General features: G+C 44.0%; 1 protein-coding gene across 1 annotated transcript; it reads right to left on the reverse strand.

Moving 5' to 3' along the window:
* Positions 1–5,599: 5,599 nt before the first annotated feature.
* Slu7 (SLU7 homolog, splicing factor) lies at positions 5,600–21,961 on the reverse strand. Its single transcript, XM_041676644.1, has 16 exons — positions 21,853–21,961; positions 17,914–18,099; positions 16,940–17,093; positions 16,360–16,440; positions 15,927–16,091; positions 14,391–14,459; positions 12,235–12,282; positions 11,925–12,056; positions 11,591–11,688; positions 11,397–11,464; positions 10,827–10,966; positions 9,806–9,967; positions 8,114–8,218; positions 7,559–7,630; positions 7,333–7,446; positions 5,600–6,614 (listed from the first exon to the last, which is right to left on the reverse strand). Exons 2-16 carry the CDS (start codon positions 18,081–18,083, stop codon positions 6,435–6,437), a joined length of 1,758 nt encoding a protein of 585 aa, XP_041532578.1. The 5' UTR covers positions 18,084–18,099; positions 21,853–21,961; the 3' UTR covers positions 5,600–6,434.
* Between the last annotated feature and the right edge of the window lie 2,672 nt (positions 21,962–24,633).

A 24,633-nucleotide genomic window follows, 5' to 3' on the forward strand; every position in this document is an offset into this window, starting at 1 on the left:
TTTGTTAAAATCTGATCAACTCGTATCTTCTGGAAAGGACCCTCCGTGACATCTCTTCCATCTATTCTGTTTTAAAGACTTATGTCAAGAACCATGGAATAAGCTAGTTCCAGGACAGGTTCCAAAGCTACAGAGAAAACCTGTCTCAAAAAACCAAAACCATCTGCTCCTGATTTGGACCTTGAGATTTCTGTCCGGTGCTCCAATGTGGGTCTCTGTCTCTGTCTCCTTTCATCGCCTGATGAAGGTTAATATTCATGAGGATGCCTATGTGTTTGTCTTTGGATTCACCTTCTTATTTAGCTTCTCTAGGAGCATGAATTATAAGCTCAATGTCCTTTATTTATGGCTAGAAACCAAATATGAGTGAGTACATCCCATGTTCCTCTTTTTGGGTCTGGCTTACCTCACTCAGGATAGTGTTTTCTATTTCCATCCATTTGTATGCAAAATTCAAGAAGTCCTTGTTTTTTACTGCTGAGTAATACTCTAATATGTATATATTCCATACTTTCTTCATCCATTCTTCCGTTGAAGGGCATCTAGGTTGTTTCCAGGTTCTGGCTATTACAAACAATGCTGCCATGAAGGAGACGGAGCACGAGCAAGGAACTCAGGACCACGAGGGGTGCACCCACACACTAAGACAATGGGGATGTTCTATTGGGATCTCACCAAGGCCAGCTGGCCTAGGTCTGAAAAAGCATGGGATAAATCCGGACTAGCTGAACATAGCGGACATTGAGGAATACTGAGAATTCAAGAACAATTGCAGTGGGTTTTTGATCCTACTGCACGTACTGGCTTTGTGGGAGCCTAGGCAGTTTGGATTCCCACCTTACGAGACCTGGATAGAGGTGGGCAGTCCTTGGGTTTCCCACAGGTCAGGGAACCCTGATTGCTCTTCGAGCAGATGAGGGAGGGGGACTTGATCAGGGGAGGGGGAGGGAAATGGGAAGCGGTTGTGGGGACGAGGCAGAAATACTTAATAAATAAATAAATTAAAAAAAAAACCAAAACCAAAACCAAAAAGAACCATGGAATAGATAAAGCAAGCAGTCACCAAATACTCAAAGAAACAGCAGATTTTGACAAAGTGGTTCATATTTTTTTAATGAAAATTAAATAGGCATGTAAAGCTATTTGATCCCTGTTCAATTTTGATTCCAACTAAGCAAGAATTTCAAATAGGTTTTTATATCTAACGATGCCTGCTCTGTACAAAGGCAGGTTGTGCACTGGTTCAGGGTACCCTTGCTTCTGGTGTAACATCCTGTCCACACATGAGAACAAAACCGAGAACTTATTATTGACACATCAAGATAATTTTCATATGAGGACACCCTTAGTTACCATAGGGGGTTTCATAGCTCTTGTCCACATAATGAACCCTTAAGAAAACTGGTCAAAACAGAAGCTGAGGCAACAGAATTAAACAAGCAGCATCGTTGAGATGCGGCTTAACCCAAGGACAGAGTGTAGAAGGCCAATGGCATAGATGCTGAGCTCCAATGACTCACCCGCTAATATGGTGTTGCTAGACCCTCCTCTGGGGGCTCTGATTCTCTAGCTCTGGAGTGGGGGCCTGGAATCTGTATGTTAAATAAGCACATTTGCTAATTCTTTCTTTCTTTCCTTTCCTTTCTTTCTTTCTTTCTTTCTTTCTTTCAGATTTCTGCCTCCTCCCCTCCACCGCCTCCTATATCCCTCCCCCTCCCCCAATCAAGTCCCCCTCTCTCATCAGCTCGAAGAGCAGTCCGGGTTCCCTGCCTTGTGGGAAGTCCAAGGACCTCCCACCTCCTTCCAGGTCTAGTAAGGTGAGCATCCAAACTGCCTAGGCTCCCACAAAGCTAGTACTTGCAGTAGGATCAAAACCCAGTGTCATTGTTCTTGAGTTCTCAGTAGTCCTCATTGTCCGCTATGTTCAGCGAGTCCGGTTATATCCCATGCTTTTTCAGACCCAGGCCAGCTGGCCTTGTTGAGTTCCTGATAGATCATCCCTAATGTCTCAGATGAGAGCAATGATCTACCCTAAGAGACAATCATCATGAGCCCCGGGAGCCCTCTTGTGTGCCCTGTACTATCACAGAACTAAGGATCTCTGGGAACTACAGTGCATTCCTGGAATCCCCCCTCCCCCCACCCCCAGGCTGTGATGGGACAACTGAAGACTGAGGCCAGCACGGGCTACTAAAAAACCACACAGACTGTCTGATTGACTTCCATCCCCACCCCAAACTGCAGATTGAGTTCAAGGACTTGGGCATGCTAGGCAGGTGCTCAACCACGGAACTATAGACCCAGTCCATGTACTTGTTTCTGAGAAAAGAGTTTGCGCAAGAATCCATGCTTAACGCTCCTCTCTGTCACCCTTGGGAAAGGAGACTAGGTGGCAAGAATTTTTCAAACCCTTGAGATGAGCTTGCCACTCAAGAGGCTTTCTTGTGTTTTAGGACCTCAAGGTGTGTCTGCGTGCTCCTTTGCAGGAATTAGGACAACAATATTCTAAACACACTTAATCAGGAAGTGCGTCACCACAAGGGACTGCTGATCTGAACGGGTTTGCTACTGGTATTGTGGTTGCGTTCAAGTTTTTGTTTGTTAGAGATCATTGTTTACAAGTGGAATGGTGTCTGGGATTTCCTCTGCGATACAGTACCGCAGCACACTCACACACACACCAGATGGTGTGGAGAAGTACAGTTGGCTTTCGTTTGGTAAGTCAGATGATGGACACACGTCAGTCATTCTCACAGCTTTTATGCAGATGGAGTTTTCTGCAACAAGACATACAATAATCCCAAAGTACCACCTGAAGACAACTACAGTCCACTTTCAGAAAGGTCTCCTGCCCATCTTCAGAGATCGGAAAAGGGCTGAATGAACACAAGAAAAAGCCCCGAGTTCCGTTCCCAGTACTCCAGTGATGGGCCATCCCTGTAACCCCAGCATTCAGAAGGTAGAGGCAGAGGGATCAGGAGTTCAAGGTCATACTCTGCAACACAGTGCCAGCATATTTATAGATATAAAATAGAAATAAAAACATCACAAAATGAAATGTTTTTACGCTTTTATGAAGCATATATTGAGGAAAAAAATCAGTTGAATGTGAATGTTCACATTATAGAAACATATGTGCGCACATACCCCTGGAGTATGTTCATCAAACTAAACTTGTTTTTATTTTATTCTATTTTTAAGATAGGGTCTCAGCCTTGAAGTAGTGGCACACACCCTTAATCCCAGCACTTGGGAGGCAGAGGCAGGTGGATCTCTGTGAGTTCAAGGCCAGACTAGTCTACAGTTCCTGGACAGCCAGGACTGTTACACAGAGAAACCAAGTTTTGAAAACAAAAGACAAACAACAACAACAAAAAACAGCAACAACAACAAAAAAAAAATAGGGTCTTACTGTCCAGCCTTGGCTAGCCTGGAATTGTCTGTACAGATTTTTCTACCACCCGAGGGTGTTGGAGAGGCAGAAGATATAAGCATGGCTGTAGCTAAAATCAGTAGCCACGACAGGAATGGGAAAGTCGGCGCGGGCGAGAGCTTCTGAGGCATCTGCCTGAGAAGTTGGTTTTGTCACTTGAACGCTGGGATTTTTAGATCCTCGTGCGGATGGCAGTACCTACCTTCCGGATCTGCGGGGCGGCATAATTAGAAGAACACAGGAAATAACTTAATTGCTTAGGCTCTCAAGTGCTAGCGAACTGAGGTCCTGCAGCTCGGCTGCAGCGTCAGGTGAGGTCGAGGATGCTCGGGAGCCAGTTCCAGGGTCCAGCTCTGTTCGAAATTAAGTCAGGAACCCAGGACCTCGGGACCTATCCGGTCTGCTCCCCAGCAGGACTCTAAATACACTATCGCCTCTAGAGGCGCTAGCCCTCTCGCTACAGAGTTTCAGGAACAGGGCGAGGCTGCTCCTGTACGCAGGCGCAGTGATGATTGGCTAAGGGTGAGGGCGGTGGAGGGGCGGGGGGTGGGGTGGGGGGTGCTCCTCGGGGCTGCAAGATACTTGTGTTGTGGCCTCCCTGGGTTTTAAAGATTTGAACTGTAGGGCCGTCGGAATGCCTGGAGTGGAAAAGAAGGTGTAGTGAGGTTTGCATAGTTTCACCTTTCGACATGATAAAGGATGCTGGCATTTTCTTGTACAAATTCAAAACAAATCAACCCAGGTCTCTCAACACTCCTCTAATCCATTTCTTTACCAAACAGATAAATGATGCTACAAATAACTCAGTTAAATATTTCAATGAAATCTTTATTAACAAAAGATAGTACACAAAACAGACACCAACGACGCACTTCGCGGTAAACTACCTATGCTGAGGTAGGGATAGAACAATTTTGACCTTGAGATCTATTTGCAATATAGTGTTGTGTGCTTGTGGGGGTACATGAGCATGGCGTGTGTGTAGAGCTCAGAGAACAGCCAGTTCCTTGGGTGCTCACTAGCCTGGTACTTGCAGTCTTGGCCGGGCTGTCTGCCTCTCCGGGGCGGATATTACAAGGAGCACCCCTGTATCTGGCCGGCCTGCTTTCTTTCGCTCTTTTATGTGAGCCCACATCCTCAGGCTTGCAAGGCAAGCCCTTCTCTGACCGAGTGAATTTCCCAAGCCTGCACTGTAGTTTAGTCTCCGTCTGAACACTGACGTCATGTGTAGCCAGGTATTTGGGAACTTGGTTCAGCTGTCTTTCCTCTGCCATGTCTGAGATGCTGACTTGACGCAATATCCTAGAAGTCAGTTTGGAACACATTTGTTGAGTCAGTGTACTCAGATCGTGTTCTCACAATCGTATGGCGTCAGCATGGTCTCTACCATGAGTTTAGGTGAAGAAGGCTGAGGATCACAGCAGTATCAGCTATAAATATGCCAGGAAGCTAACCTTAAGACGTCTTTAAGAACCTTCAGCACGAGCAAGGAACTCAGGACCGCGAGGGGTGCACCCACACACTGAGACAATGGGGACGTTCTATCGGGAACTCACCAAGGCCAGCTGGCCTGGATCTGAAAAAGCCTGGGATAAAACCGGTCTTGCTAAACATAGCGGACAATGAGGACTACTGAGAACTCAAGAACAATGGCAAGGGGTTTTTGATCCTACTGCAAGTACTAGCTTTGTGGGAGCCTAGGCAGTTTGGATGCTCACCTTACTAGACCTGGATGGAGGTGGGTGGTCCTTGGACTTCCCACAGGCCAGGGAACCTTAATTGCTCTTCGAGCTGATGAGGGAGGGGGACTTGATCGGGGGAGGGGGAGGGAAATGGGAGGCGGTGGAGGGGAGGAGGCAGAAATCTTTAATAAATTAAAAAAATAAAAATTAAAAAAATAAAAGAACCTTCAGCTCAGTTTTTCTGCTCTTCAAATTATATCAAGTGATGCCTGCTGGGCATGTAGACTCTAATAGATGTCTAAGATATTTTGTAACTCTTACGAGGACCAGAATTAGATGATATAATGTCTTCTATCATAAAAAGGCGTTTTATGTCTAAAAAAAATTCATGTTCAGTGAGGTGGGTGTGAAGTAGTCGATGCTGACCATTCCAAAGCTAAGCATTTTAGATGTAAGGTACAAGGAAACGCACGGAAACCCAAAATTTAACAACCAAGTGAAAAATAGATTTATTATTCAGATTATGGGGGACACAGATATTTACATGCCTTATAGATTTCCTTCTGGTGATGCAGACGAAGGTAGAATATTTGTTGCTGTTTGAAACCAAGAAAATCCTAAAAGGCATTAAAATGAATAGAATTCTATAAAAAACTGCAATTATTGAGATAAATTACTAGTGATGTCACTCCTGGAGGTTAGGAACTGAGGAGCTCTGGCTATAGGGCGAGGCCCTGCCTCCACCATGGTGCTGCTGTATAGAAGACCAGAGACTGCACACAGCTTGAGTCCTAACTATGGAACAGGTGACTTCTATTTTTTCTTAAATTTGAGGCCATCTTGCTTTGTAGCCTAGCACAGCTTCAAACTCTTATTCATTGAGACAAAGTCTCACATGGTGTAGGCTGGTCTCAAGCTTGCTCTGTACCTGAGGGTGGCTCTGGCACAATCTCTGCTAGGATTCCAGGTGTGTACCACCACACTCGGCTGACCTTGAACTCTTGCTCCCTGACTCCGCCACTCCCAGGTGCTGGCATCACAGGCTTGAGCCACTGTGCCAGGCTCTCAAGGACACTCTTGAGAGGAAGACAGCCAAAGTCTCTTCCCTAATCTAATTAGAATGGATGATGTTTAACCTCAACCCACAAATGTATGCTCTTTCTTGCTCACTTTGTTTCTTGACTGTGGAGAATGATTCTGAGACTTCAGAAAGCTTTATTAATGCCAGACAGCAGAAAGAAAGGACAAGGACTTTCTATCAAGAGTCAGGAAGGAGCCGGAATGAACATGCTGTGTATGTATCCCATCCTGACTAGTTACTACTGTCCCAGGAAAGAGGCCATGGGGTCGTCTGGCCTCTGCCGTTTCATTCTGTAGGCCTCCATTTCCTCTTCAGTGGGCTCCCGGGTTTCATATATGCTGTTGTATGGCCGCTTCCGCTCATCAATCTGCATGATCTCCTTGACATGAAGAAGGCGGGCCTCCTCTGCATTCAGTGCCTGTGGTGAGAGGTGAAAACAAGCTCTCAAATCTCTATCCCATGGCTTTTGTTAAAAAGAACATGGAAGACCTCTTGGACTATGAAGGGCTCTATCAACCCCACACCGCCTGGATACCAACCCCACACCGTCTGGATACCAACCCCACACCGTCTGAATATCAACCCCACACCGTCTGGATACCAACCCCACACCGTCTGGATACCAACCCCACATGGTCTGAATATCAACCCCACACCGTCTGAATACCAACCCCTCATCGTCTGAATATCAACCCCACACCGTCTGGATACCAACCCCACACCGTCTGAATACCAACCCCACACCGTCTGAATACCAACCCCACACTGTCTGAAAGAACACAGCAGTCAGTTAGCTCCTTTTACTGTGAAACTACAACTAGCTACTATTCGGCTCACTTGATAACTTTCATAGAGCACAAAATGTGGGATGACAGTTTTTAATCAGTTAGAGGAATCTGGTTGAGGGGCTGGCTATGGGCAAAGGCCGTTGCTGCTAAGCCTGATGACGTGAGCTCAATCCACAGAATCCAACAACGGAAGGAGGGGACCAGCTCCTGCCAGTTGTCTGACCGCTGCAGAGGTTCATGTGGATACGCACACACCTGACCCTGCAGGCAGGATGATAATGTCCCAGACCCACAGATGGTGGCTCTTGCTATTTGTCACTTTTGCTCCTTTAACACCACAAAAAGTACCTTTTTCAGTTTCTCGTGCTTCCTGTCCTCGTCGTCGCTGTCGGAGCTGCTCTTTCGGTGTTTCTTCTTCTTCTTTTTCTTCTTCTTCTCCTCTTTTAGCTTTTCCTGATGCAGCTGACAGGGAGAATAGAAACACCATATGAACACAGAGCTCTGGCACAAGTTTTAACACCCTACCTCCTGCCCCCAGGATTTAACAGTCCTGAACAGGGTATCCCAGACTGACCTCCATGAGGGTCTGTGGTTTCTTTGCAGGTTCTTCTCCAGCTGTGTCACTTATAATACACTCCTCTGAATTCTGTGGGGAAGAAACAGAATTTGAGCTGAAGACTACAGTTAAAAATCAGCTGAAGAACAGGTTAGAATTTGATACACAAGAAGATACATTTTCTGCAGGGGTTTGGCTGTCTTCCACCTTTAAGAACTAGAGGACATCCAGGACAGGCTCCAAAGCCACAGAGAAACCCTGTTTCGAAAAACCAAAAAAAAAAAAAAAAAAAAAAAAAAAGAACTAGAGGACAAGGGCTGAGATGTAGCTTGGTTGCCAGAGTCCTTGCGCAGCCTGCAAAGCCCTGGCTCTACCTCCAGAGCCTCCTAGAGCCAGGACTGAGCAATACCTGTAACCTCAGCATCTGGGAAGTGTGGACAGTCCAATCACAAGTTCAAGGTCACCCTTGGCCAGAGTGGATTCACAGTTAGCTAAGCCTACATGAAACCCCAACTCACTCACTTAGCATTCTCCTCCACACAAAGGAAAACAAATCAGAGGATAGTTACTTACCACACTCTCCTTCCCCGCTTCTCCGGTGCAATAGGAGTACTTGAAAAACGAGTGACAACATTTGTATCCCCACCGGCCGTCCTTCCAGTAAGATCCCCAGATGTGCTGCAGAGAGAGACACAGAAGGTATTTAAAAAGCAGCTTGAAATTAGGGTCTTTCCCTGGGCAGTGGTGGCACATGCCTTTAATCCCAGCACTCAGGAGGCAGAGGCAGGTGGATCTATGTGAGTTTGAGGCCACCCTGGCCTACAGAGTGAGTTCCAGGACAGCCAGGACTACACAGAGAAATCCTGTCTCGAAAAACCTAGATAAAGCAGACTGGGAAAGAAATAAGGAACTTTCCCATACTGCACCCAGAAGGCCGAGGCAAAACTATTCAAGTAAAAGCCAGTCTGGGGCTACATAGTAAGACTATGTCTCAGCCTCCCCTGCCCATCCCCCCAAAAAATCTATGAAAAAATTTAGTATACTTGATTCTCTTAAGATAAGGTATGTCTCTTAAGACAAGCCTACATTCTTACTGTTAATTAGTGGCTCTTGCTGAAGAGTGCACACACCCTTGTTAGACTCATTATGCTGACAGTTTGTAAGGCCTGTCTGGCTCATTCTACTCTACACAGTACAGCTACTGTTAGATTTCTGAGCCTTGATGTATAAAAATCAGTTTGGCTAGTTTAGGTGTACAACAAGTGGGATCGAGGCTGTAGCTCAGTGGGAGAACACAGCTCAGCATGTATGAGACCTGAGTTCAATCTCCAGCACGAGGAAATACATAAACATGCTTTATGATGTAATGAACAATAAAACACCATCACCTATGACACATTCTTGTCAAAATAGTTAGGTATTATTTAATCTAGACTTTAGACTGACATTCTTGTTTTAAGAAATGTAAGGGCTGGGCGTGGTGATGCACATCGTTAATGCCAACACTCAGAGACAGGCAGATCTGAGTTCAAGGCCAGTCTGGTGGACAGAGTGGGCTACATAGAGAAGTCCTGTCTCTTGGAAGTTGGGGATGTGTGTATATGTGGGTAGAAAATCTCTAACAAATGATCAATACAGACTTAAACAGACTTGACCAAAATACAGCTATCAAAGCATTTTTTGTGTATAGGTTTTTAAAGAGTAAGAAAGGGGCCAGTGAGATGACTCAGAGGGTAACCTGCCTAGGACACAAGGTTGATGGGCTTGAGTGGATCCCTGGAAGTCACATAAAAGTGAAAGGAGACAACCAACTCCACTAACTTAGCCTTTGAACACACGCGAGTGCACACACACACACCCTGGGTAAAGCCAAATGAATTAGGGAGTTAATGTCAGTTTGAGGCACAACAGGGTAGCAGCACTGTCTAAAATTGTCATTTTTAGAGATGTACGATAGAGTGTTTATGAGTGAAATGTTCTACCTGCAATTTCTAAATATTTCTGCCAAAAATTAGTAAATGCAATATGTGTATTTATCTATAGCTACTGTACATTCAAACCTAGACAAAGGATGAATAGTACAACAGACAAAAATGTTTTGATTTTACATAAGCATGCGGGTGAATACAATAATATTTTTCATTTTTCTCACTTTTAGAAAAAAATTCATAAAACAAAGCCAAAATGCCAACACCAACAACAAAAAAGGAGAGCATCAGTTGGCCATGATATTATGTGGGGAACAGTACGGGGCTAAGCACTGACCGTGTGGTTATTGATCTTCACGTCTTCCTCATACTTGGAGCAGGCGACAGCCCGCTCCTGGCCTTTAATGACCGTTCCATGCCTGGAGTACTCCACATAGTCTTCTGTCTGGGCCAGCAGCAGCTCAGCTGGGGGAGCATCCAAATGTTCTTGACCACCATACTAAAAGGACAATGGGCATTATTAAATTCATTTCATAACTAAGCTTTTATATCAAATCTTTATGAAAAGGGTTTACTTTCAAAGAGAATAAATGAACCTTTTTTTTTTTAAATAGCTTTCCTGATGAGACAGTGAAAAGAGCACCACTAATTCTTCCCATTTAAGTAAGGTGTTTATACTGTTGCTTATCTGGGAATCGAAGTTGGTTTCAAGATGGCCGTAAGCCCCTTCCTTTAGGTGCATGTCTGATGTCCTCTGCCTCATGACTTCTCTGGTTCTCTCATCAAGAGCACCACTAATTCTTCCCATTTAAGTAAGGTGTTTATACTGTTGCTTATCTGGGAATCGAAGTTGGTTTCAAGATGGCCGTAAGCCCCTTCCTTTAGGTGCATGTCTGATGTCCTCTGCCTCATGACTTCTCTGGTTCTCTCATCAGGAGATGGAGCCAATTTCTCCATCCCTGGAATCTGCACGTGACTGTCACCTTCTTCCACCAATGGGAAGCTCACAATGTGACGAAAGCAAAGGTGTGTTCTGTGCACCGGGGCACACATTTATTAGCTGTGTCCCAGAACTCTAAGAATGTATTTTACCCTGGGCTAGGCTGTGGGAAGACAAGACTATGGGATACAGTCTTGAACAGTCAGGGGACCCAGCTGACATGAAGCAGTGTGAGAAATAACAAATATTTATCTTAAGTACCACATCTTGAGGAGGGGGCCTGATTGCTGCAGAAGTCTATACCAGCTAAGTCAGCGGAAGGACAGGACTATGCCTATGGGTTAAAAAGGACTCTTTGGATGGCATACCAAACTGAATGCTTCTTAAGCAAAAAGTAAAGTGGTTTTTTTAGCAGTACCTTTTCCAGGATGCTTTCTTTCTGCTGCTCCTTGAAGTCTTCCTTTTTGACCTTGAAGGACTTATAGAGCAGCTCTAGTTTTGTAGGATCTGCCTGGAGATGTACTTCAGATCCCTTGTCGTAGGCTTCCCAAGCAAACACTAGGGCAATTCAAAGTATCTCAATGAGTTGCTAGCTCAATGCATTTTTTTTTTTTTAAAGCAAGCTTTAAGTAACTGCTAACAGTACTCCCCCTATCTTTTCTTTCTGCTGGCTTTTTCTTGGAGTTGCCTTAAACATGTGGCAATCCTCCTGTCTCAGTCTCCTATACAGTAGGGTCATAGACATATGCCATCATGCATGTTTTTATAATGCTCAGTTTCGATTTTTTACCTTTATTTATCTGGGTGTGCAAATGTGTGATCACTTATGCCACAGACCATATGTCGGGTAAGAGGATAACTTGGTTCTCTCCATCCACCACGGAGACACTGGGGACAGAACTGCCTAATGGCAGTCACCCCCAGCCACCTCGCTGGCTCTCAGCCCTAAAGTTCATATAAAATTCCCTGGTATAAAATGAATACTTACATTGTGTTTGAGCCATTGAAATGGTGTCTCCAGTGTATCTAACAAAGTTATCTCCAGCGTAACTCACTCTGTAAGCACAGATTTTAAAAAGTTCTCAGAAATTGTTCCCCATTAAGAAAAACTCATTCACAAAATCAAATTAGAAAGATTAGCGCCCCCTACTCTGAAGTCCGTAAAGTTAATCGGATACTTACTCATCTGGATTCTTTCCTGCATTGGCATAGGGATTCTCTCTCATCGCTCTAGTTTTTGGATCATAATAGGCAGAATTTGGATCTAAATTTCTCAAATACTAGAAGGAAAAAACATTTAAAGACTGAATTAACATTTATTTATAACAATAAAGGGCTCAGCAGGGCAGAGGAGTGGGTTCTGAGCAACCCGACATCCATGTACGATAAAAAGCACATGCTACTGTCCTTTGGAGTGACACTAGACATGGTAACCAAACCGCACAGACACTGCACATGCAGAGGAAGGTGTGAAACACGATCTGTCAGAGCTACAGGTCGGGCTGACATGACTTACTTTTGCAATATCTTCACGAATCCTGAGATTCCGAACAGTAATGCGTCTCTTAGAGTCGAAATTCTGCCCGGGCATGTCAATATCATCTGCATATTTGTCCTCATCCTCGTCTTCACTGTTATGATCCTTTTCCTAAAAGGAAGAGTGGGCGGTGAGAAAACTAAGCAGAAAGTCACAGCACTGAGTTCTTCTTTTCCTTCCTTTTAAACAAAGGCTTATCTGTGTGACTTAGGGCTACTGCTATGACTACGACAACTACAGCCACCGAAACAAAACAGAACATCAGCCAGAAAAGACAAGCGTGCCTTACCATCTGAGAATTGGGTTCCTCTTCTCCCCACTGATGTTTTGGAGAATTCTGCATCATGAAAGCAGGAAAACCATTTGTAAGTCCCTTCCACTTAATTTACTGATCGCTTAGCATTTTACAAACATATAAACGGGTGTAGTGTAGGTGAGTGGGACAGTTCATGCCTAGCGTGCACCAGGCCTTGGGTTTCATCCATAGCACCAGAGAGAAGGAGGGAGGGCAGGATGGAAGGGAGGCTGTTTCACTTCAACTCAGTAAGCTCTCAGACTTTTCACTTGTACCGAGCACATATATTCTGACACAGTGTGCTATTTTGAACACTTAATTTTATTAGTGTCTACAAAACCAGAAAACAAACACACTTTATTGATACAAGATGTCTTCCATGTGTCTGTGTCTGTGTGTGTACATACACTTGTGTGTGCGTTCCCTTGGAGGTCAGAAGAGAACACTGGCTTGCTTGGAGTTGGGGTCAAAAGCAGTTGTAAGCTGCCAGATGTGGGTGCTGGGAGCTGAACTCAAGCGCTCTTAACCTCTGAGTCACCTCTCCAGCCTCCTGCTATAGGATTACACTCACACAAGGTAACAGGAAGTTTAAGATGACCAAAGAACCCAACAAATACCCATTATATTTGGTTTAGTTATTAGCTGAATCATGTTTATTAAACCTGACAAGTTTTCTTTTTATTTATGTAGTATTGGGTCAGCGCATGCCACTGTGTATGTGTCAAGATCAGAGGACAAGCCCGTGAAGTCAGTAATCTCCTTCCACCATTATATGAGTTCCGGGGCTTAAATCCAAGTTGCCAAGCTTGCAGGGCAAGTTCCTTTTCCCATTGAGCCTTCTTACTGGCCCCAAACGTCACTAGTTTTTTTTTTTTTTTTTAAATCAACTCCAAATAGAAAATGCTGTCAGGAAGTAGTATTTTGAACATAATTAGAGCCCATAATCTCTCATAGGGAGTGGTACTATCAGGAGGTGTGGCTTCGTTGGAGCAGGTATGGCCTTGTTGAGGTACTACCCAGTGTCTTAGTTGACCCCCTGTTGCCTGCAAGATACAGGACTCTCCACTATCTTTCTAATACCACGTTTGCCTGCATGCTGCCATGCTCCCTGTCATGATAATGGACCAAACCTCTGAAACTGTGAGAAAGTCACCTCAATTAAATGTTTTCTTTATAAGAGTTGCCATGAGGAGCTGGAAAGATGGCTCAGAGGTTTAGAGCACTGGATCTTCCAGAGGTCCTGAGTTCGATTCCTAGCAACCACAACAGGTGGCTCACAACCATCTGTAATGAGATCTGGTGCCCTCTTCTGGCCTGCAGACATACATGCAGACAGAACACTGTATACATAATAAATAAATCTAAAAAAAAAAAAGCAGAACAAAATAAAAAGAGTTGCTATGAGCCATGAACACCTTTAGTCCCAGCACTCGGGAGGCAGAGACAGGCAGATTTTTGTGGGTTCGAGGCCAACATGGTCTACAGAATGAGTTCCAGGACAGCCAGGGCTGTTATAGAGAAATCCTGTCGGTGTTTCTTTACAGCAATAGAAACCCTAAGACAGGATGCTTGTAATCTAGGTGCAAACTCCACCACTGCACACATGTAAAGTCAGAAAAAAAGAAACCTGGTATTATGAGTCTTTTGCTGTGATGATCTTCTATTTTTTTCATATATCACTAAATTATATGGTAGCTAGTATTGTTACGGAGGTCTTAATAAATGCTGTTTTAAGAGTGAAGGCCTGACATATGCGGTGCACCCCTGCAACCCCAGTGCTTAGGGGGTGGACACAGAAGTTCAGTTCCTCCCTAAACAAAGACGTAGAAAATGGATTCTTGTTCTACATTTCATTTCGTTACTTTAAAGCAGTGGTTCTCAACCTTCCTAATGCTGTAACTTTTTAATACAGTTCCACATGCTGTGGTCATCCCAACCATAAAATTATTTTTGTTGTTACTTTACAAGTGTAATTTGGCTACTGTTGTGAATTTTAATATACATATCTGTGTTTGCTGCTGGTCTTAAGCGAGCCCCACAAAAGGGTCACTCAACCCCCACATGGGTCATAACACATAGGTCTTGAGAACCACTGTTTTCAAGCATCTGAATATGAGTGTTTTGTCTGAATATCTTGTGTCTTTACTTACAGCTTGTTCCATTAATTTTCCAGATGCTAACTCTTCTTGCAGTTTCTGAGCTTTCAACGTTCGTTTTGCCTAAAAAAATGGAGACATTTAAATTTTACTTACAGCACTTAAAGTAAGTGATTTTAGTGGTTTCAGAAATGGACATTAGAGCACCAAGTGAAGGGCTTGTGGGGAGTTAGACCCTTGCGTGAGTGAGCCCTGATGCAAGCAGACCAGGTGGCAGCACTGGTAAGCTGCAGAGAGCGAGCCCTGGCAGCAGTGCGAGATGCTGCTGCCTCCAGCTATGGGCTGATTACTCTTGGGCAGGCTCAGGTTACTACATATTTCAATGCTCCTGAAAACATGAGATCTAGATCTTTATGAGCAACTGCATACTCTTGTCAGGCATGGTGGCACATGTTCACAATCCCAGCATATTAGAGGTAGAGGCTCAGCCCCATCCTTGGCTATATAATTATAGTCATAGGGAGTTCAAGGTCAGCCAGGTTACATATAACCCTTCAAAATAAAAACAAGATGGAAGCTGGTCCCAAAAACAAAACTCATAATTTTAAATATAATCTGTAATTCCTTAAGAAAAAAGCAGAATATACTACTATTTCCGAAGAATTTGGCTAAGAAGGTAGAACCATTGTTTAAAAACAAAAAACAGGGGCTGGAGAGCATTGACTCAGAGGTCCTGAGTTCAATTCCCAGCAACCACATGATGGCTCACAGCCACCTATGGTGAGATCTGGTGCCCTCTTCTGGCGTGCAGGCATATATGCAGACAGAACACTGTACATAATAAATAAACCTTTAAAAAATTATATTCTCTCTCACACACATCAAATATTTAAAAAACACCTCAAAAACCTGAAGTTAGATTAAAATGCAGTTTCTGAACAGGTTAGCTATTCTTCCATGGTATGTGGGAGCACCATAAAGCAGTGTTAGACACACGCTGTGGTCTAGGGGCAAAGACCTCAGATCTTCTAAAAGTCAAAAGCAGCTAGGTATGGTGCTGCACACCTTCAATCCTGGGAAAGGATATTCTTAATCAGGAGACAGAGATGGGTGGATCTCTGAGTTGTAGGCTACCTTGATCTGCATAGTAAGATCTAGGCAAACCAAGGTCACATAGTAAGACTTTGCCCTAAATAAATAAATAAATAAATAAATAGATAAATAGAAGATTTGGATGTCAGTCTGCTCTTACATGTCTATTACCTTTGGTCACACTGGGACTAAAGAATAAAAGACTCAGGAAACTGATGTCAGTGAGGTGTGGTGGCATTTGTCTTTAATTCCAGCATTTGGGAGACAAAACTAACCTGGTATACACAGTAAGTTTCAGGACAGCTAGAACCATATAGAGAGACCCTGTCCACGGGAAAGAGGGAGAGAAACTGCTGCCAAGCAGGGCACCACACCGTCTTCACCACTGAAGTAGACATGCTGCTATAAACACGGTACCCCGAGACTCGGGAAAGCCTTGCCAGGTTAGAAAGTCTTGGATCTTCCCTAGCAAAGTAGAAAGGCAGTGAACTGGCTCACCAGGTCAACTTTGGCGTATTCCTCAACGATTTTCATGTGCTCTTCTGGGTTGTAGCCGTTCCAGCGGTCCCTCTTCCCATCGTAGTCAAACATCAGCTGGGGCTGGATGTGCTCATCTGGGGCGATGTTAGTGCCTGTGAACTTTGCTCCAACCCGCCTTGGCCTCTGAAAGACAGCAGACCTTTTCCTAAGAACTTGCAGCACAGAGAGAGATTTCATGCAATTTTTACAGTCGGCTTAGATATGCTGTGGGATTTTAGTCTCTAAATTTAATTATTAGGCAGTTTTGGGGCAGGAAACTTTGATGATGCTGGACTAATTTCATGCAAATTAATTTTTACTTTTCTAAATTAATTTTAGGAAAACAGATCTTCGGCAAGGGGAAAACAGAAGGCTTGCTGACAGTTTCCCAACAGCTCAGGGCTGATCATACCTCGAAGCAGTCTTTCTTCTTGTGTGTCATGGCCCCACAATTTTCACATGCCCCTTTGCGGTACTTGGTAGTTATAGAATTCTATTAAAGGACACAGAAAAACAAAATAGACATCTTATATATCAGAGTCATTTAGAAATAACTTTGGCTTTCACTATCTTGTCTACTGAATGACTTTACTAAGTTAAGAAGAAAACCAGGCAGTTTTCATGTTCTAAGTTTAAGGGTTTCAATTATATAAAATTCATGTAAGAAGACTGTAACTAGGGGGCTGGAGAGATGGCTCAGAGGTTAAGAGCACTGGCTGCTCTTCCAGAGGTCCTGAGTTCAATTCCCAGCAACCACATGGTAGCTCACAACCATCTGTAAAGAGATCTGGTGCCATCTCCTGGCGAGTATATATATAAAATAAATAAATTAAAAAAAAAAAAAGAAGACTGTAACTAGCATTGAAAACACTGTGAATTTCAACACCAGGAGCACAGAATTCCTCCCCACTTTAAACAGCATCACATTAAAGGTTCCTAAGTTCTTCACACATACTCTCTACCCACAAAAGGACACATAGGCCACCACATACCTCCTTTACACCTCTCTTGTACCATTCCCCAGAGGAACTGAACTGCTTCTGTTTCTCTGGCTGTGGTCTCTGATGCTTTAATGTGGGCCTTTTTGATGGATCAATGTACCATGGAACCGAAGAGATGTACTGAGGGATATGAGGGTTGATATCTCTGTAATAAAATTTAAGTAAGATTGTAAAGCAGAACGTTTGAACATTTTAATCATGAAGGTAGTGGGCACAGAAGCCAAGAAGAGAAATCTTGCAGTGGGATGGGAGAGGGAAGACGGTTGCTATCTCCACTGACAGAAGAACTAAAAGTAAAGATCTAAGTTATTACAGTGAGGAGCAGTCTAATCAAGATGCTGAGACTCATGAAACACCTGAATGGAGACAGAGGGATGATAGGAAGGGGTTAGAGAGCTCCGTCTATTCCAGCTAGAAGTTAAACTACTGTCTCTAGCCAACTGATTAAAATAATCACATAGGCATTATTATTCAGAGATGTGAAAAACTCAAAATGAAAAGATGTACAGTAGCTACTCTAGTCTGGGGAGTGAAAAAAGGTAAAAAAGGACAATTGCTATGCATTATAAGCTCTTCAATATTACCTGATTACTAAGCCATATACATATGAGTCTGATAAAACAAGATAGAAAAATAAAAATTCTGTAACTAGTAAAGGGCAGTTTCCTGCCCAAGCAAAGGCTGAGCCCTGGTGTAGTGGGTATGGAATTGGGCAAAGGCTGAGCCCTGGTGCAGTGGGTATGGACCTGGGCAAAGGCTGAGCCCTGGTGTAGTGGGTATGGACTTGGGCAAAGGCTGAGCCCTGGTGCAGTGGGTACGGAATTGGGCAAAGGCTGAACCTTGGTGCAGTGGGTATGGACCTGGGCAAAGGCTGAGCCCTGGTGCAGTGGGTACAGACCTGGGCAAAGACTGAGCCCTGGTGCAGTGGGTATGGACTTGAACAGATCACGTAAGAAGCTACTTACTTTCCCTCTTCATCAACTTCTGCCGGAGCATTGCCCAGTTTTCTCTGCTCTTCTAGCTCCTTCTTTTTCCTCCAGTCTTCTCTGGTCATCTTCTTTGGCTCCTCCAAACTCATCTCCTTTGACCCCGAAAGGGGTGTGGCATTAACCGTATCTATGGCTGCCGCCGACATGATGAACTGGCTTCCTCTAAAAAGAGAAGGAACTTTTTAGAGGGAAGGAGGCCTTCAGAATGCAGCCACGAGACCACTACACTATGTGCTACTGATATACACTGTGAGTTTCATCAGGGTTTCTCTCTCCTTCACTTTTTCCTCCCCCTGACTTTTTAAACTTTATGTGGTGGTGTGATCAAAACTGGGTCCTTGCACAAACAGCAGTGCCCAGTCTCACACACTCTTATTCTTTCAAAGTGCCTGTAAAGGAGGGGCTCTTTACATTCCTAAATTACATTTTATTTGTCTTGTGTGTATGTGTGTGGAGGGGTGCGGCAGGGATTGTGCACGTATGGAGAGGTAAGAGGTCAACTTGTAGGAGCTGGATCTTCAATCACCCTGAGGGTCCCAGGGATGAAACTCAGGTCATGAGGCTTGGCGGCAGGTGCCTTTACCTGCTGGGCCATCTCCCTGGTTCTAAGAGTCTCTTTCTCTTCCTCAAAAAGCTCTACAAAATGGGCATTGAAATGTACAACTTCAATGCCAGTACTTGGAAAGCAGAGGCCTGTGGATCCCTGGGAATTGGAGGCTAGCCTGTTCTATGTAGAGAAACCATGGCTAGCCAAGGCTATATAGTGAAACCCTCTATCTGAAAAAAAAAAAACAAAACAAAACAGTTTTTACATATTCTCTGCACCAATTCTTTCAAAGCTCCAATTTACAAGTGGAGAAAGCCATGTATACAAAATTTAAAATGTCAAAGATTTTAATACAGATATTCCTAAATTAGCCCTCCTGTGTGTCTTAAACTTTTCTACCACAGTCAAAAAAATATAGAGTTCATCTCTGCTGCCCATGAAGGCCCAATGTCTTAACAATTACTAGTGTTTAGGGGCTGGGGATGAAGCCTCAGAATAGAGCATTTGCCTAGCATGCAGGGAAGGTGGATCCCCAGTTCTGCAAGAACCAGGTATGGTGGTGTACACCTGTGATCCAACAATCTGGAGGTGATCCAACAATCAGAAGCTTTATAGGGAGTTCAAGACCAACCTATGCTACATAAGACCTTGTCAGAAAGAAAATACAGATGGGTCGGTCTCTATTCAGAAATGCCTAGCCCCCAGCACCACACCTGTATTCATAGGGTCTCTATGTCTACACCCTGTGCCCTCCTCACCCCCAGTCACTCTGACTTTCTGTTCCTAGCCATACCAATGAAACTACCACTACATTAACTAAATTAATATTAATCAATGCACTAAATACCAACTGGACAGTTTTCAGTTGTTTTTTTCCTTTTGTCGTAGATTCTAATTCCTTGGCTTCCACAGCATGTCTCTGGCTTCTCGTGTACTCCTTTTCTGTTCTGGACTCCTCTGGAGGCTCATCTATTTTTACTTAGAGACCGATTCCGTATGGTGCAGTCAGAGCCTCACTCATCACCCTAACCAGGACCAGCTTCCAAGGACTCTGGGGGAGCAGTATCCCACTACTGGGGTTCACATTATTTCTCTGCTACAGAACTTTCATTGGATCTTCAAATCCACATAACCAACTGTGTTGGGACATCTCTACCTAGAAGCCTCAGAGGTGCCTGTCCACAGCATGCCTTAAACTCCTGGCCCTCCCTGTGGAACTCAGGCTCCTTTCATTGACAGCTCTTTTTTTTCTATTTTGGCTAAATATTTATGTATTTCAGCTTATTAACAATTATTTTTACTTTCTCAATATCACTGCTATTTACCTACTCCTTAGATGCTGAATGTTTCCCCTTTAGTACATGTTGTGATTTTTTTTGAGACTTACCAGTCTCTTCTAATTCTGTCCAATTAATCTTTTTACATACTGCACAGCTTAATTTTTCAAAATACAAATCTGATCAAACGCCCCATTGCTCAAGCTCAAAATCTCTCCAAAGCAGTATGATCCCAGAGAAAAGTAATGCCAACAATATAAGTAATTCTTTGGTTTTGAGTAACAATATTAAAGAAATAAAAAGGGCCAATGGTGGTAAGTGCTCATAACCCAGGAGGACTGTATCTGCAAGGCTAGCCTGGTCTACATAGCAAGACTCTGACACAAACATATACAAAAGGAAATAAATTCCTTTTTATAAAAAATTTTTCCTTTTTTCTTTTTTTGTTCTTTGAGATAGGGTTTCTCTGTGTAGCTCCGGCTGTCCTAGAACTCACTCTGTAGACCAGGCTAGCCTTAAAGTCACAGAGATCTGCCTGCCTCTGCCTCCCAAGCCTCTGGGATTAAAGGTCTGTGGCACCACCACCTGGCAAATATCTTTACTAAATATTCCCAACACAGTCTAATTTCAACTTCCAATAACCTAAAAAAAAACCCACCAACTTAGCTTTAAAAGCTGTTATGGGTTTTATACATGTTTGGAGCAGTTACATTTCCGGTCTCAACAGTCACTGGCAACTAGCGATCGTCACAGCGAACAGTCAAAGGATGCTGTCAGTCTTACTGTAGGGACCAGTACAGCAGCCAAGGTCTAGCACCAGCTTCTAGCCTCACAACTAGCTGACTGACCCATCCTCACACCTCCATATCCCCCACAGACTTTCTAAGCCTTCCTCCTGCGGTCCATGGATATTTATACAACTCTCTGTCAATACTAAATGCTTACTGACTAGAAGTCAATGGTGCTGTTCAAAGCGTTCTCTTCTGTGTTGACCCACTGAAAATATATACAGAATTTTGTTCGTTTGTTCTGAGACAGGATATCCCACAGTCTAGGCTGTCCCTGAACTCATTATGCAGCGCAGGATGAACTTCTGAGCCTACTGACTCTATCTCCCGAGTACAGGATTTGGAGGCATGTGCCACCCCCGTGCCTGCTTCTCTGTAGAAGTTTGTCTAAGGGGCAGGAGAGATGGCTCAGGAGCTGAGGGCACCTACTGCTCCTGGAGAGGACCATAGTTCAGCTCTCAGCTCCTACATCAGGGGGCTCACAACTGTCTTCTAACTCCAGCTCCAAGGGATCCAAGAAGACTGCGCATGTACTAACAAGGGCACAGGCCCACACACCTACTTATAGCCATAATTAAAATAAAATAGAATTTAAAAATAAAAACGGAAGTATTAGAAATCGGTGGTCACCTACGTATACTGGGAGGCAAAAGTGGACACTCATAGATTTAATCATCTTCGTTTTGACAACTACCATTTCTTTAATTTACCAGACACTCCGTCACCTAATCTTCACAGCAATCCTATTTTACAGTGAGGAAACAAGTCTGCGGAGGTTAATACCGCCAGCCAACAACACAATAGTGAGAGACAGGTCTCAAGTCCAAGGCTGACTTTATTGTGGGTCCTTTAAATCATGTTACACACCACAGGCCACTGGAGTGTAGGCTTGTCACATTCAAGGTTAAACTAGACCATCAGTAGATTACACTGTTTTGCGGAGGGGCCTACAGGTTGGCTCGGTGATGACTCAAACTCACTGAATGTAAAATAGACATTCTGATTTTACTCTCACATCGCGTCCCCCAAATAAGACCATCCCCATTCATGAGAAAACTGAAGCTCAAAGGCTTCCTTTTGGGGACAGAGGCGTCAGCTTGGGTAAAAGCCGCTCAGGATGTCCGCCCCACTGTGACCAGGGCTCTGTCCGGCTGGACGCGAGGGTGGCGCCTGCGCCCTGGGCGGTAGTCTCCCCCCGGGTCCGCGATCCCACGGCGGCTCGTCACCGCGAGGACGCACTGCAGGGAATGCCCTCTCCTCGCAGTCCCCAGTTCGTCCCCTCAGTCTCGGAACCCTAACTTACCCAGTCCGGCCCAAAGCACGCCAAAACCATCCGCCACGAACGAAGCGACCCGGTAATGTTTACTTCCGGGTTCCTTGCCTTTTTCTGACAGACCAGCGATAACTTCCGGAATAACGGCACATGCGCACTCCCAAGTGCTTGGCCAGGGCTATTTTGTTTTTTTTAAAGGAAGCAGGCGGTTCGCGCAAGTAGTTCGTTGTGCACCCTGCAGGAAGACGGTGGCAGTGCAGCTTTGTGCCCTTGTAGAACAGTAGAATTTTAGCAAAAAATATTTACTGAAAAAAAACAAAAAGGTAGGCGTAATGGCTCACGCCTTTAATCCCTGAGACATAGGCGAATCTTTGAATTCCAAGCCAGTGAGTGACATAATAAGATCCTGTCCCAAACAAACTTAACTTAAATAATCCTCCATAAAACAGAAACTATTCAACAAACTACTGGAAAACAGGAGATTTTAGTGGATCTTTCTTTCTTTCTTTCTTCCTTTCTTTCTTTCCTTCTTTCTTTCTTCTTTCTTATTATTGGGTTTCTTTTTGGTGTATGAGTTTACCTGAGTTTGTACCTCATTGGCACCAGATCCTCCTGAACTGGAAATGTGTACGTATGTAAGTGTATATATATATCGGGAGCCACCATATAGATGCTGAGTACCCAACCCGGGATCCTTTGCAAGAATAGCAAGCTCTCTTGACTACTGAGTCATTCCCTGGAAACTTTTCTTTGTGCTGCCTTGTGGTTATTTACACTTCCCCCCTCATATGAATTTCTCTTCAGATACAGATGAATATAGCTAAGATCCCCACCTTTGGCAAGTCAAAGCCACAGAGTGCTTCCTCAGAGGAATTATAGAACTTTCTGGGCAAGAAGGAGGAAGTTTTCCTCAGGTTCCTGTCGGTGAGAAAGGGAGAAAACTTCTCACAGAATTAGAGAGTGTCCATGCGGAAGCTGTGGGAATTTATAGAGATTTCTTTTCAAAAGCAAAACTTATGTGTGCTAGCGATTTATTAAGAAGCAGCAAAATTTAGAAGGAGACGCAAGGAGAAAACAGATTAGATTAAGGGGAGAAAAGGAACAGGGCAGAAAAGGAACAGTAAGGGTGGGGATGGGGGCAGGGTGTCATCTTTATTCTCCTCCTCGAGTTAGACTCTTCTTTTTCATGATTGGCATAGTGTTCTGCTTTTTAACAGGTGTAGAATAAATACTTGTTGCGTGAATTTAAAGAGAACTCAAGGTACATATTCATTAGGACCATCACCTTGCTTGGAAACAGAATTAAGGAGGTGTAAAAAGACAGATCCCAGTGCAAAATCTTTTTTTTTTTTTTTTTTTTTTTTTGGTTTTTCGAGACAGGGTTTCTCTGTGGCTTTGGAGCCTGTCCTGGAACTAGCTCTGTAGACCAGGCTGGTCTCGAACTCACAGAGATCCGCCTGCCTCTGCCTCCTGGGATTAAAGGCGTGTGCCACCATCGCCCGGCCCAGTGCAAATTCTTAACTGTACACATGAAATACAATCCTGTATTTTATAGTGTTATATAGCCCCCCCCCCAAAAAAAAAAACTTGGGGGAAACTTTTCAAAATAAACGTACATTCTTTAAATTTTATCAGCACCAAAGTTTTTGCCTATGACATTTGAGAAAAACAAGGTGTATCCTCCACTTCTCTTTGAATATTTCTTTTTCTTTTGGAGACAAGGCCTCACTATGTAGTCTTGGCAGGCTACGGGAGCTGTGTAAAACAGGCTGACCTCGAACTCACAGAGATTCACTTGCCTCAGCTTTCCAAGGGTGGGATTAAAGGTGTTGTGTTGCTACGCCCGGTTTCCCTTTAGCAGTCAGACAGCTGCTGTCTAGGTAGACAGCATTATATATGCAGCGCTCCTGAGGTTCAGCTGAACCTGTTGGCTCTGAGGAAACAAAGGAATCCCTATGTGTCTGGACAGAGGGGAAGACTCTCAGTGAGATGCAGGATTTGGTTAGTGATTTGAAAATTTGCTTTTTGTTACTGTGTGAGACAGGGGTTCTCTTGTAGCCCCAGCTGTCCTGGAACTTGGTTTGTAGACCAGGCTGGCCTTGAACTCACAGGGATCTGCCTGTGTCTGCCTCCCGAGTGCTGGGATTAAAGGCGTTGCGCTATTTTTTGTTGTTGTTGTTGTTGCTATTTTTGCTATTTTATTCCTATGGAACTTACACAGAAAAGTCTCTTGTGGCACCGTATGGCTTTCACTGCCATTTTGGAAAGAATCCAAATATCCAGCAGCAGGGGGGAACGGGTGAAAATCCTAGGACATATTTCCTACTATCACGAAACCTTAGAATGTTCTCAGGAATATACATACAAAACTACTGACATGGGAACTGACCCATCATTGTTGAGAGTGCTCAGACAGACTAAGGAATCTTTACTCCCATTAACTGTAATCAAACACACATAGAAAAAAAGGGTGTAGGTAGGAAAAGGTTCCAATGATATTAACAGTGCTTATTTCAACCAGAAGACCTGGGTTCTCAAATGACCTCCATTTGTCTTCAAACCTGTCAAATTTCCACAATACTGAAAAATAAGCAGAAATAACTACTACTTTGGGGACACAGGCAGGTGGATCTCTGTAAGTTCAAGACCAGCCTGGTCTACATAGTGAGTTCCAGGGCAGCCAGGGTCCTCCGCAAGAGCAGCAAGTGCCCTTAATTGCTGAGCCATCTCTCCAGCCTTGGAGACTGTTTTGATGTGGGCAGACCCAAACCATCTTCTCGGTAGTTTAGGGCCTCTGACTTGGGCCTGAAG

This window comes from Microtus oregoni, unplaced genomic scaffold (genome assembly GCF_018167655.1).
Source record: "Microtus oregoni isolate MIOR12 unplaced genomic scaffold, Mior012 000027F_ref0000203, whole genome shotgun sequence".
NCBI classification, from domain to species: Eukaryota; Metazoa; Chordata; class Mammalia; order Rodentia; family Cricetidae; genus Microtus; species Microtus oregoni.